Source organism: Lipophrys pholis (assembly GCF_963383615.2).
Source record: "Lipophrys pholis genome assembly, chromosome: 12".
NCBI classification, from domain to species: domain Eukaryota; kingdom Metazoa; phylum Chordata; class Actinopteri; order Blenniiformes; family Blenniidae; genus Lipophrys; species Lipophrys pholis.
In genome coordinates, this window is record NC_137641.1 from 15,735,495 (window position 1) to 15,748,909 (window position 13,415).

Here is a 13,415-nt window from a genome sequence, read left to right on the forward strand (position 1 = left end):
TGAAAAATCGGGTCACAATTTCACACATTGCTGTTTCTTTCCCTCTGCTGTAACTTCGGAAAAGTCTTTATGTGGAGGGATGCGTTCTGTAGTGAAAACATTGTGCAAAGTAACCGTAACAGACAAATGCAGGGACAACATGTCAAAGCACTAAGCAACCTTCAAGGAGTCCTATAAGAGAAAAATCTTGTTTCTCTCCTTTTTTTTCCAGGTCCTAATGCTATAAAAGAGGAAAGGGACCAAGCTCAGCAACTGGGCTTGTAAACCAGACTTTTGATGAAAAACACTTTCATTTATAGAAATGTTTTGTCTTGACATGTGTGCAACATGATTGCGGTGCATCAATCATGTGACTCAGTCAGACTGCCAATCAGGTAAAATAAATAATATCCAGATACATTTTAAAGACAAACACACAATGGTATTGTCTGGGAACAACTAAAGTTACAGTGAAGTTGCAAAATAATCAAATTGAAAACCTTCAAATAGGAAAAGCATGCCTGGCATGGGTGATGGATACTAGGTTACCTTTATTTTATTGTGCTTAAACTGCAAACAGTGGTTCTGTAAATACTACATATGAATTGTGATTGGTATTTTTACGTTGGCTCTAAACAAAAAGCACAGCGAACAAGATAGTTCAGATTATATTGAAATGAACAATGGCATCTACAGACATTTGTTTGTACAGACAACTGTTGGATTGTTATTACGGATGACTACAAAACTACAAAACTTCCAAGTCTCAAGAATATATGGACTGGGAGTCATGACACTCTGGAGGCCCTTATTGTTGTTATTGTGCTTTGAAAAAGCTGCCTTTCCCCCCGTTTACACAGAGATAGAGTCGGACCATTTTCAAAAAGTCCCACCTTGGGAGCTGTTTTCAAAAAATTGCATTTTCACACACTGAGCACCATTTTCATGTAAACAGACACCCAATGAAAGTTTTCAGTTTTCAGCGTCATGAAAACGATGCCTAAGTATATTTGCAGACGCGTTGAGCTGTTCCAGTGTGAAAGTTGAGTCGCACTGCAAGGAAAGTCAGCGAATCTCCATAGCAACTCTTTAATACAATCACATTACGTGTCAAAGTATGAATTAATTCCCCATTAATTACGCCAACAGCTGCCTCAGCAAGAGGCCAAAAACAAATCCAAACTTTGACTCAACAACTGTTAAACAAGTAATCTTGATGGACTATCTGCTGTCTAAAAAGTGGTCCGATGTCTGTCCAACAAATGCTTGATAAGTTATCAAGTACCCCATCAGCTGCCTCGTAAAGACCCAACAACTGTTCCACAAATGATGAAACGTTTCTTCAACAGCTGTTCAATAAACACCCCAATAACCGTCCAACATATGTCCTAATTGAACAAGAAGAGTGGTCCAAACAGTCTCCCAAGAAATGTCCCACAATATCCTCAACATCTGTCCAACACATTCCCCAAATGTAACCCCTTACCTCAAACAATTACCCAACAGCTGTCCAACCACTGTCCTAACAGGTAACCATCAATACCTGTCTTATTGCTGCCCAACAGCTGCACAGCGAACACCTAAACCACGTTTGTGTGTTTAGAACGGGTCGGTAGACCGAGTGACTCCGCCTTTCATCCCGGTGATGCCCTTTCACAATAACGCACATTAAACTATAAACACACTGTTCTGCACAGCACCGGCCGCTTCAGTCATCCCAGTTCTCACAAGTGCTAAAACTAGCTCCTTTTTTCTCACTATTATCCAGCAGAGCAGATCCTTTCTTCCGGCTGTGGTCATTTCCGCCTCAGTAGAGGGAAGAACACGCAGTACCTTGAAGACATGCTGCTTCCCTTTCTTCTCCCCACTCTATTTCACAGTCCCCCCAGACAAAAAGCTTCCCCTTCCCACGAAGACTTTTTGAGTTTGCCCCACAGGGGTCACTGCTTCTCCTTTCTCACGAGTGACCTTATATGTGTCTGTGTGACGAGTTACTGATGGCGTGCTACACCGGCGCGGCTAATGCACCCCACCCCCCCTCCATCACAGGCCATGTCCGACACGAGTGCTTGTGTTTGGACGAGTCGCCTCCGCAAATGTGAAGGTGGACCGGCGTTAATTACGCTCTGCAGACACTGTAACTTGACTTGCGCCTGAGTCAGGCCTTGAAGCCGAATGATCTTCTTTAATGGAGATTAACCTCACTTGGAAAAAAAAGAAACGTACTTAGCCTATTTAACTTACATATTTTACCTTGATCCGCACGGGCGCCGCTAACTAAGCAGTTCTGCCTCAACAGCTAAGGGTTGTACGGGACTTAAAAAAAAAAAAAACCTGTGGTCAATCCCTGCCTGCTTACAAGCTTTTAAGGGTAATAGGATAAGATTAAGACATTTGCATACTATTGTAATGCATTATTCATGCGGGGCACCTCGGCTCTAATTTGCAAGAGCAAAGAGGTCTTTCTTTTTTTTCTGACTGGAACATCTGGGTGACCTGGAAGAGGGGCCCCTGCAATCATCAGCATCCTTTGCAGTCAGCTGATGTCAACAAAACATTTGACTAAACGGGGAGTTCCTACAAACAAGTTATTTATTAATACACTCTCTTTTTGGCAATCTTGCAACACAGGAAAAAAAAATAAATGCTGATTTAAAATGATCAAAGCAAATATTGATTACAAATAAGGGAATTTATAGACGAAAGATTAAATAATATCCAGATCGATTTTTCATTTTTTGCTTTTGTTATGACCCGCTCGTTTAGGCCACAATAAAGAAGGGAGGGCCACACAGAAAACCTAGGTTTTAGACAATGATTTTACTTGAAATTAGAACAAATCATTACAACAACAATGAGGAAAAGTTATGCGGTGTTAAATCAATAAACAGTATGAGACGGACATGTCGGGTACAATGAAAGCCATGTGTATACAAAATGAAATAACCAAACCAAACTGGCAGGATCTGGCCTGAAAGAGTAGCCAGTTAGCAATCTCAAAGAGAGGCGGAGCTTCCCAACAAGCAGAGGCGGAGCTTCCCAACATGCAGAGGCGGAGCTTCCCAGCAGCCAGGTAGGTAGATGAACGGGAGATCAGCAGAGCAGACAGCAGAGGTGCCTTGCCGAGCAGCAGCGAAACCCGCCCAAGCCCCGCACCTGTGAAAGACGGCAACCAGCCAGCCAGACAGGAAGACAGAACACGGCCATGGCCGTCACACTTTCAAAAATCTATACGTAGCTTTTTTCACATTTGTTGTTACTTAACTTGATTATCTGTTTATCTGGTGGGTCTTGTAATATTTTCACCATATTTCAGTCTATGAGTACAATCTTAACATCGCAATGGATTTTTATGTGAATTGATGAGACAATCTTGTGCTGAAATGACATTAAAATGTCATAAATGAGTAAAAGAGGAAACCACAAAGCGAAGGCACCAATTCAATGTCAGTGTCAGTGACGAGCGAGCTGGAAGTGACAACGTTTATCCCACTGTTTATTCTAAAGGAAGAACATAACTTTTCGGGAGAGGCCTTTTTTAACGATGCCATTCGCGGCTTTTGTCCTCCTTGGATCAATGTTTTAATTATTTTCTGTAGATGGGACTTAAGTCAATTATTGACCCTGCTGTAGACGCTTCCATGAGCTCTATTTAGATGAGCCATCATCATCACGCCAAGCTTTATTTTGTTTGAACAAGACAGAAAAAAATTGGACTCAATCTTCAAATACATTTTTCTCCTATAAGCCAGCACCCTGGAGGCAGATAATTGCTTTCCAAAAGGTTAAGTTGTTCTTCCAAGAGCTTTGTTTCTCGAGTTTTGGGGCCGTTTAACAAATGTGAGCTGTGCCGACTCAATAACCCATCGATTGAATACATATTTGGAGGAGGTTCATTTGAAGAAGATGGAAGCACCAGGCCCTGTTTTGACATTTCAGGTGAAAAGGCATCATTAGAAAAGGCCGTGTTTTCAGGAAATATGCATTATTCTGTCTACATGGAGTCAAAGAATTGTTGAGGCGTTCCTTTTTCAGTAACTCCATCGTTGCCATTTAAATAGATCCCCAAAGTGCAGCAAAAGTTTTCTAATTTCACTTGAAAACGTATAAATATGGCCTAAATTCCTCCTTCCCATGTCTGTGGTCGAGCTTTGGGTACTCTGACATGCAGAGAGCTTCTTCTCTGTTTGCTCTGGAGGTGCAGAATGAATCACTGCCACCAGACACAACAAGAGAGTGAGTGTGTGTGTGTGAGAGAGAGGGAATGTTGGTCTGCTACACAGGTCCCACCCAGAAAGATACCAGTCTCTTTCATTGACTTCTAGTCCTCTGACTGCCTGTCTGAGTATCTGATTATCTCTCTGACTCACTGCTGGTTGTAAACCCCCTCTCTTTTCCTCCTCCTCCTCCTCCTCCTCTCTCCTCATCTCCTCTCTTGGCTTTAATTGCCCAACTTCCTAATTGTCTCTATTTGTTCAGAAAGCACCTGGACTGGTGACCCTATGTTCCTCCCTGGGCGAAACGCCTCCAAAAACGGACAACAGCAATGCTCTATTTCTTTTTTTTTTTTTTTTCTTTCTCCCACATGATTTAATAACTGTTATTAAATTAAAGCTTAACCGCTTATTTCCCAAGATAATGAAAGCTTTATCTCTGCTGTGGGAAATAAGGTGAGTCTGAGCCAGATGCATAAACACTGTATTGCAGTGGGTTTGTGCGAGCCACGCCTTTTAGTACTCGTGGTCGTGTCTGCACTCAGAGAACGCCGCTGTTCCAGCACAGTTCTGATGTTTACACTGTTGCGTCATGTCAGCTGTGTTGAAGACGAGCTCTGGTTATAGATCCTGCTTTTTTATTTTGGGATTTGGCTTGGTTGAACTCTCAGCAGACACAAAAAGCACCCAAAGCTTAACAGTTTTCTATCAAAACTCGCTCATCTTTGAAGCGAATGCAACTAATTGATCCCGATAAGAGTTTTCAAGCCTCGTCCTTTGATTCCCCGACCTGAGGGTTTCTCCCTCCTGCCCGACGCCCCTCCTACCCCCTCTCTCCTGCCCCGATCACCGCCATCCCCCGCTCCCCGTCCCTTTAATTTGCTGTTGGGTTATTTTTTATTTTTTTTAAGGTGGAAGCTCTCATTTGTACCCCCTCAGATGTGAGCATGTCGGAGTATGAGCAGATAAGGACCACTCTCCCAGAGGAGTAATGCATTATTCTCTGTGTGATGTCGTCTGGTGATATGGTAGAAGGGCTTGTCAAGGATGTGATGGGTCTTTGTTACCTGCCTCCTCCTCCTCCTCCTCCTCCTCCTCCTCTCCACCTTCCCAACAAGTCGGCCTCTTTCAACATTTGTTTGTTCTTGACTTCAGTGGAAAGCAGAACTGTTGCTCCAGTTGAGCGTACACGTCGTTTTGTCTCCTCCATTGTTTCAGTTTTATTGTTGTGGAGGTATGCTTCAGTCAGTTTATGTTTTAAAGATTTAAAAATTCCTTCTCTCTTTAATACTTCCGCTTTATGCCGTGCATCTACTTCCTGTTGGAAACAAGGCATTTTAACATTTGGCCAACTTAAAATACACATTATTCTGGTGTGTATCAGTGGTCAGCTCTAAAACCACTTTGTAGGAAGTTATTTGAAGTCAGGATGTGCAACGGCAGCGTTTCCGCAGTCCCAGTCGGGGGTTATCAGTGGCACCGAGCATGGAAAGGGACACACAAAACAAATGAAAGTTTTCTGTTTTAACATGAAAACAGGCTCAGGTTAGGAGGTAATTAAAAAAAATATAAATTTTTTTTTTAGTCTTTCAAGATTCAAAAAATACCTTTTGTTCATTTTTTTTTTTTAAACCATTTCTTATTTTATTCTGGAAAAAAAAATAGGGTAAATTGGGCAAACCTGTTAAAGAGCAACTGAAAAATGTTTGTTGAACATCAATAATAAAGTAACACCACTGTAATTTGGCACCGGTTTCATCTTCTGGGAGGCAATGTTCTACCTGGACCAAATTCCAGTTTAACATCCTCTGTAATCAGATGAGTTTTTTTTCAAATGAGTTCCCTGCAATTGTAAGTATTGTGGTTATATTGTACTTAATTCACATTAAGCATGATGACCCAACTTTATACTCAAGTAGAGTATCTTATTCCTCCTTCAGTTCGTATTTTGGAGTCCTTTAGTTTATTTTTTTTCCCAGTGTGTCCAGAATCTGATCAGGCTGGACTCGTTTTGTTGACCGAACACCTCGAGAGGCTGATTTTTCCCTGCGAAAGCTGAACGTGAAGCACAAGTAGGGGGATTGACAGAGTGGTGGCTTCAGATGGCAAACACTCAAAGCAAGTGAACACACTCCAGTGCTCACAAACACGCACGCACGCACACTCACTCGTTTAGCGAGGCGTATGTTTTTCTCCGGTCTGCATGGGGAGATATTTACACATAATACAGTGTCAGATTTTTCTTTTCGCGGCGTGATTGTTCAGCACGTTGAAAGGAGTCGGAGGCATCAGGTGCACGAGACAGAACCAGCAGTGTGATTGCCAAAGGCGAGCGAACATCTGCACCCCTTTCTTCAGTTGCAATCGACTTTTATTGCAATGTTTCAATCCACATGTGGGAATTAGTTTTCCTTTTGTTGCTCGGAACAGAACCCGCAAGATGTCGGAGTAATGAAACCGTAATGTGGCCAATCTGTTTTTAAAATAGACCCGCAGCAGATGATTGTTTTAAGCTGACGTCGGGACTTTTGGGACCAGTTGTTTTGTCTGTGTGTGAGTGACAATGAGAGATAAAGTGAATCTTTAGAAGCTTTTTGTTTTTTTCTTATTGATCACAACCCTAATTATAATGACACAGAATTGTCTAAATGCAAAATTGAAGGGTAAAGGTATTTCTAGCTTTATGATTGGATGTCTGCGTAGCTGATTATCTTGCTTAAACTGGTACAAAACCAGAGCCAGATTTGTCCCTAAAGGGCTATTTTAGAATGGGATGTTTTATAAAAAAAAAGCATTAGAATCAGCAAATGTCTTTGTAATAGTGGTTAAATCACCTCGCTTCTCGCTTTACATTTAGGAACACAACTGATCTGATCTGTGAAATTGGCTTCAGGTTCAATGAGGAAGTTCTGATATATTGAAATAATACTGTATCTGTTATAATAATAATAATAATAATCTGTTATAATCCTCTCTCATGATGATCGGACCGCAGCGGTGCGCCCAGAGCACGAAATATGATTGCAAAGTCAATTGTTTTTACTGTTATTCCATCCCCTCATGAGATAAAAAGGTTCAAGTGTTTTTTAAAATTGGAATTGTGGTAAATATTGTGATTGAAACACTATGTTGTGAAATATTCAAGTCTCTGTTAAAAGATGCATTGTTTTTCATGGTTTAAAGGCTATAATCTCTTAGAATAACTCAATAATAACTTGAAATATTTCAGTTTGTGTCAGAGATATGAACTATATTTTCACACTTGAATTAAATTATAGGGCAATTTTACTTCCGTTTTTATTGTAATATTTTGATATGCATCTGTATACAGTGAAAATAGGCTTGTATTATTTTCAAGCTGCAAAAATAATAAAGTTGGATTAATTTTCCTTTGTATTAAACCCATAAGAACCACAGGTCAGACACAACCTGAAGGCTTTATAGTCATTTGAGAAACCTGCGATTGATAAAAAAATATAAAGCTATCTCCATGTGGGAGGGATGAAATTACCTCGACTTTAACCTCAAAGCTTTCAATTATGTTCTTTATTAATTTATTTCCAGAAATCAGTTTTCTTCAGTTATATCATAGTGTTTACACTTTGCTCCAAATGTTGCTGCTTATTTCAAATTCTTTGTTGTATTTGTTAACTATTAGCCTCATCGGGAAATTTCATAGCGAACTAGTTTATTTCTTCCTGTTTGGCTTTGCTGAGCTTTCCCGGTAACTTGGTGACCTACGGTACCTGAATGCCACACGTTTACCCGCTGCAGTTCATTTCCCACAGATTGAGAAATGACTCATGAAACGCAAGCGGGACTTTCTGAAAAGCAACAGTAATGTCACATTTAATGATTTTTTTTGTGCTTCTTTAACCCGATGGTGGTTGTTTCTGGTTATCATAGCACAATGCAATATGGCACCAGGGCCCGCCTGTAAATTCTACCAGCGTGGCCCTATTATTGTTGCATGCGAGAGAGAATAAATAGAAATCTGTAGACCTTGCTTTGAATATGTTGCAGACATCAGTGAGGTACCTCTGGATTGATTTTACAGAGTCTCCGGGCAGCCGCAGTCTCGGGAGATGACCCTGCTCGGCGCGTACCCAGGTGCTCTCATAACCCCCCACTCTGCAAAGAAATAGTGTATTTTCGCTCTTCTTTTTTTTTCCCCCAGATCATAGCACTTGTTTCTACCCCCATACTCAAGCCGTCTTATCACCAAACATACATTAAAATGTCAGACACATCTTCCCCCTCCTGATCTGTATCTGTAGTGCCCCTCTCTCTAGTCTCCAAACTACTCCAGCAAATGTTACCTTTTCATATCAGCGCTGGGAAAATAAGCTTTTTTTTTTTTTTTTTTTACCTCCCCCTCCTCTTTTTTTTCTTCTTTCCTGCCCTCGCACCACGTGAGGATCCACACACATGATAACCTTCGCCGCTGAACTGCAAATGTCACTTTGGTGCGGCAGCCAATGGCATTTCTTCTCGGTGGCTGGTGAGGCACTCTTATGGGGGTTCACACCCATGCACTGCGACTGAGCTGATGTGCACACTTGAATGAGAATGAGTCAGCAGGGCTCTCAGGTGTGGCCGTCAAATGCCAGGGAAGAAAAAAAAAAAAAACACAAAGCGGGTTTTTTTGGTTTTGTTTTGTTTTATCACAGAGGGAAAAAATCACTGGAGCAGCAACAGCAAGTTGATTTCTGCTGCGTTCGTCCAAAGCGCCAAAGCTAATTTGTACAGAAGGATGACGCGGGCGATGTCTCCCGTGGTCACTTGTGGCAACAATGTGCCTCATCAAGCTGCGGGAGGGGTTCACGGGACGTGCACTTCGCAGCCGTACCTGCAAACGTTGCCTCGGCGGCGTGCAGAACAAGGCAAAGTGTGACTCGAAAGGCAGTTTCGCTTGTTTTATGCAACAGCCGCCACGAAGATGAAGTATGTTGTCGAAGCTTTTCAGCATAATCGAGGCAATCAAGCATTTTTGTTCCACACAGTCTCTCTCGCGCAAACCTCTTTTGTTGGTGCGCTCTGCTTGCATCGGTTGGTATCGCTAACACGGCGGGGATTGAAAGGGCATATCTAAGCGGCATCTGCATCTGCATGCTAGGTAATGCGTTCCTCACACACGGAACGAAGGGAGATGGGAGGCGGTTCTGCTTATCATTAATATTTCAATACTGCAGTTATTGGTCTGCGCCCCAGCCCCTCAAGGTTTATCTGTGTGATGGCATATTTTAGGGACCTTAGACCATCAATATTCGTGGCAGGAGCGTATTATGCGGTTTATTATTAACATTCTTCAGTTTGCTGCGGATTCCCTGTCAAACTCCACCTTTACCCCGATATGGAACTTCAGTATCGAGTCCTCGTGTGCTTCATTTCTGAAAAACAATCCCCCCCCCCCCCCCCCCAGAACATTGCATTTATATCTCCTCATTATGTAATAACACACGCTAGATTAGAAGTTAGTTAATGGCAACTTTGGATGTCTTGTGATGGAGGTATGATAAATTGATATCCCGTTAAATAACTCATATGCACAATTTCAGGTTTATCTTGGTCTTCTTTAGCCTCTGTCTGCATAAGACCCTCTCTATTAGTGATCCTGAGAGTGTTGAGGAAGCCGAGATCTGACATAGCCTCTGGCATGTCGCTTCAACGCTTGTAATTTGACACCGTCCTCATCGTTTTTACGTATGGAGGTGATTGGAATATAAAAGTCTTTGGCAATCTGATGTCTTCTCATCTAAACTGAGCTATCACAGGATTGTGGAGCTTTCAAAACTTGAGAAAAAGATTTTCATGAGTTAAATAAACAGAGAAAATCACCTAATTTGTCAAAAAGTGTCATTTTCATTGAAATCTTTTAATCCGGTTATAAAACTAGGTAGCTTTGGGATAAACGTTTGTACTTTTAAGCTAGAAGACATGATTTTTATTTGACATTTTTTGTTTTGGAGGGTATCAGAACTGCACCATATGCCAGTTTCTCATCTCTTCATTTCCAATGTGAGTTAGAAAATGATGCTGGTGATGGACGATAGATTGTGGCTATTATTTTCCATCCCTCTTTAAAACAACTCTATGAAGAGTCAATCTTGTACTTCTCTGTCATATTAAACTCTTTAAAGTGAAGCGGATCTGCTCCTGTTCCTCTTCCTGAATGCAATACTAGTTAAATGATTGTATCGCTTTCAGTAAATACTCCAGCCTCCCTGTGGTTCTCAGGCGGCCTTTCTCTGGTTATTGTTTGACAGAATAGTGACCTTTCAGCTTGAGGTCGTGGCCTAAAGTCACCGGGCTGCATGTACTGTACCTACGGCTCCGGGCTCTTCGTCTGAAGACATCTTCAGCTGTCTGAGGTCATCTGACGGCTTCGTCTGAGGCTCCCCTTATCTGGATCAGGGAGGCCGCCCATCAGCCTATTGCTCAGTTCCTGGTGGGTGAATAATCACTCATGCAGGCCAGCCTGGCTGTCAGCAAACAGGAAATTAAATATTTACAACAATGCTTCTGTGCATTGATGGGGGCAATATTGAACACAGTGGTTGAATATTACAACAGTGGTTCGCTGTTGCTTACATTTGTGTTAGGTCCTGTTCGGAGGGCAACGTTTTCAAGTGAAAACGTAGAACTTTTGTTGTGTTTTAGGGGTCAGTTTCCACGGCAACGGTGCCCGGAGCAACTGAAAATGTAACTTTTTGAAAACCGTGTGAAAGCAAGACTTTCCTAAAACCAAAATGCAACAACGATGCCTTTTCACTTAAAACGCGGCGTAAATGAGGATTCAGTCTGAACATACATTCATGTTTTTATTTCTCCTTTCTTTTTGCAGTTCCTGTGTTTGAAGAACATCCGGACGTTTCTCAAGGTGTGTCACGACAAGTTCGGCCTGCGAAACAGCGAACTCTTCGACCCTTTCGACCTTTTTGATGTCAGGGACTTCGGCAAGGTGAGCTCACCGTCACGACTGAGTGCTCAGCACTTCGACACACTGAACTGAAAGCACTCACAGGCTGGGAGCCTCCCGGAAGCTGCAGACATACCAAAGCTTGGAAACATGATGCTGCTTGTATTACTGATAACATCGCTTCAGAGCTGTGATCTGTCACGTTTAAGAGGTGAAATGTTTACGAGCTTGTTAGACGGACTGGAATGCTGTGTTTTTTATGAGTCTTTCTTCTTATCTAAAGAAAGTTTTCTGTGCATTGGGAGTTTACCTACTTTGCCATATGTGTCAACTTCTCATGTGAGTTCAGCTACACCGTAAGATGGCTCGTCCATATGTTCTAAGAGGGCTAAGGGCATTTCAGAGTCCAATCTGTTTGTGCCGTTGGCCGTCAGTGAAGAGCTGAGAGCTCAGATGAGCAACACTTTAGGGTCATAAGTCAATGCAGCTTTTACAATACGGTCTGACAGTCTGCCTTCAGCAGTGAATCCACATCATGTATTACTTCAGAGAGAAGGTTCTAGATATTAAATATGTATTCTTCAGAGCATTCATTATTTCTGCTCTGTCTGGTTGTCCAAACCATGCAACAACAAAACAGGCATGCAACAACTAACAATATAATAATGGCCAATAATGTCATAATTTTGCTCAGTTTCAATGTAGGAAAGCCCATAAAGTAATAACTTACCACTAATGTGATGCACTAGATGTGAGGTAACATTAATTAAAGTCCTTTCAAAATGTAACAACTGCAGCCAATAATGTAATAATACATAATTAGGGCTGCATTTCTTGGTATAGAGGCTTTTCTTTGCAGGTTTTGTTGATTTTTGGTGTTGAAAAATAGGCATAGTGGATGCAATGGTCATCATATTGACACTCTCTCTTGATCAGGGTTGTAAAAAATCTTGTACTTTATTATGACATCAATGGCAAATTGTTACATTATTGGTTGTCATGTTATTTGATGCCTGGTGCACAAAAGTACTCTGCCAGTTATAGACTGATACAAGCCATAAATACTAGATTCATTTACTGTTTTTCGGCAACAGGAAGGGATTGCATGATTACAATTCCATCAGTTTTTCATAGTCTTCTGAGTTCCTATTTTAAGTTCCTATTTTAAGTCCTGTGTACTAAATTCTGTGGTTTTAACATATTTGACAAATGGGCTCAAGATGTGTTTGTAAAGATTCTTCTCAGGTTATTTTTTATTACCACGGCACAGTAATGCACTTCTTAATAATCTAACATAAGACACAGCGCTGTGGAATGTAGTGCCACTATGAAAACTACTTTACAGTCAGTATGTATCATGACTGGCATTACTAAAAGGTCATTTTGCACAAGTAGATTGGCCAGCAGGAAGTGGATTTCTGCAGAAAGAAATCCTGGGTGATGAAGTGACGGCACACTTGACTCTAAACGCTAATGGAAGATGACGGTCTGATTGGTGTTTTCATACCCATGACAAAGAGATTAAGTTGAACCATTCTTAGTCGTTTTCATGCAGTGAAAAGCCACATAATGCTTGGACACTGACAACTATATCTTCCCCGTTACTTGGTCAGTCCCATTTTACCCTGCTGATGTCTTTGTGACGCATTCGCTTGCACATTGGTTGTCCAATTTATTTAACGCTTGTAAACCCTGAACAATGTTAATGGTTAATGGCTATTATGGCCGGTCTGATCATACAGCATCAACAGCTTATGGATTATCTATGTACAGTTCTCAACGGAGACATTTTTTGCTTTTAATATGATTATTTATTGATGTGTTCCGGCCACAGCCTCACAGTATAAAGGCAGCAGCAGAATAACAGACACTTGCAACAAGTTGCAACACCCATTTATTTCGAATGAATACAGCAAGTAAGTATATCAGAAAAAAAACATTTGTCTTTCAGTTATTCATATGAGGCTAAGTTTTGTACAATTTATTATAAGATATTTCAAAACTGATGTACTACTTTCTTAGAGTCATTGCTATGAAACAGGAGTCACCAAACCCAAATATGCTAGGCTACTTGTAGCTTTCAAAAATTATGTGTAAATAAACATTTTCATACTATTTTTACTGTTGCTTTTATCTGTTAACCTACACATTGAGGTGAATAATGTGACTTTTAGATGAACAACGTTTTCTTTGACATTTTTACAATTTGCTTGCTGGTTTGGCCGACCGGATTGGAGCCTTCGGCCCATGGCCCTTATGTTTCACACCCTTGGCCTACTACAATGAAAAAAAAGTCTCTTTCT

The 13,415-nt window shown here is 41.2% G+C and overlaps 1 protein-coding gene across 3 annotated transcripts in view; it reads left to right on the top strand.

Moving 5' to 3' along the window:
- The window catches only part of vav2 (vav 2 guanine nucleotide exchange factor), a 247,970-nt gene that overhangs the window by 54,753 nt on the left and 179,802 nt on the right, over positions 1-13,415 (top strand). For all 3 annotated transcript variants that reach the window (XM_080476261.1, XM_080476262.1, XM_080476260.1), the window contains exon 2: positions 11,038-11,154. In XM_080476261.1, the coding sequence (XP_080332387.1) occupies positions 11,038-11,154 (117 nt within the window). The remainder of the gene's footprint in view (positions 1-11,037; positions 11,155-13,415) is intronic.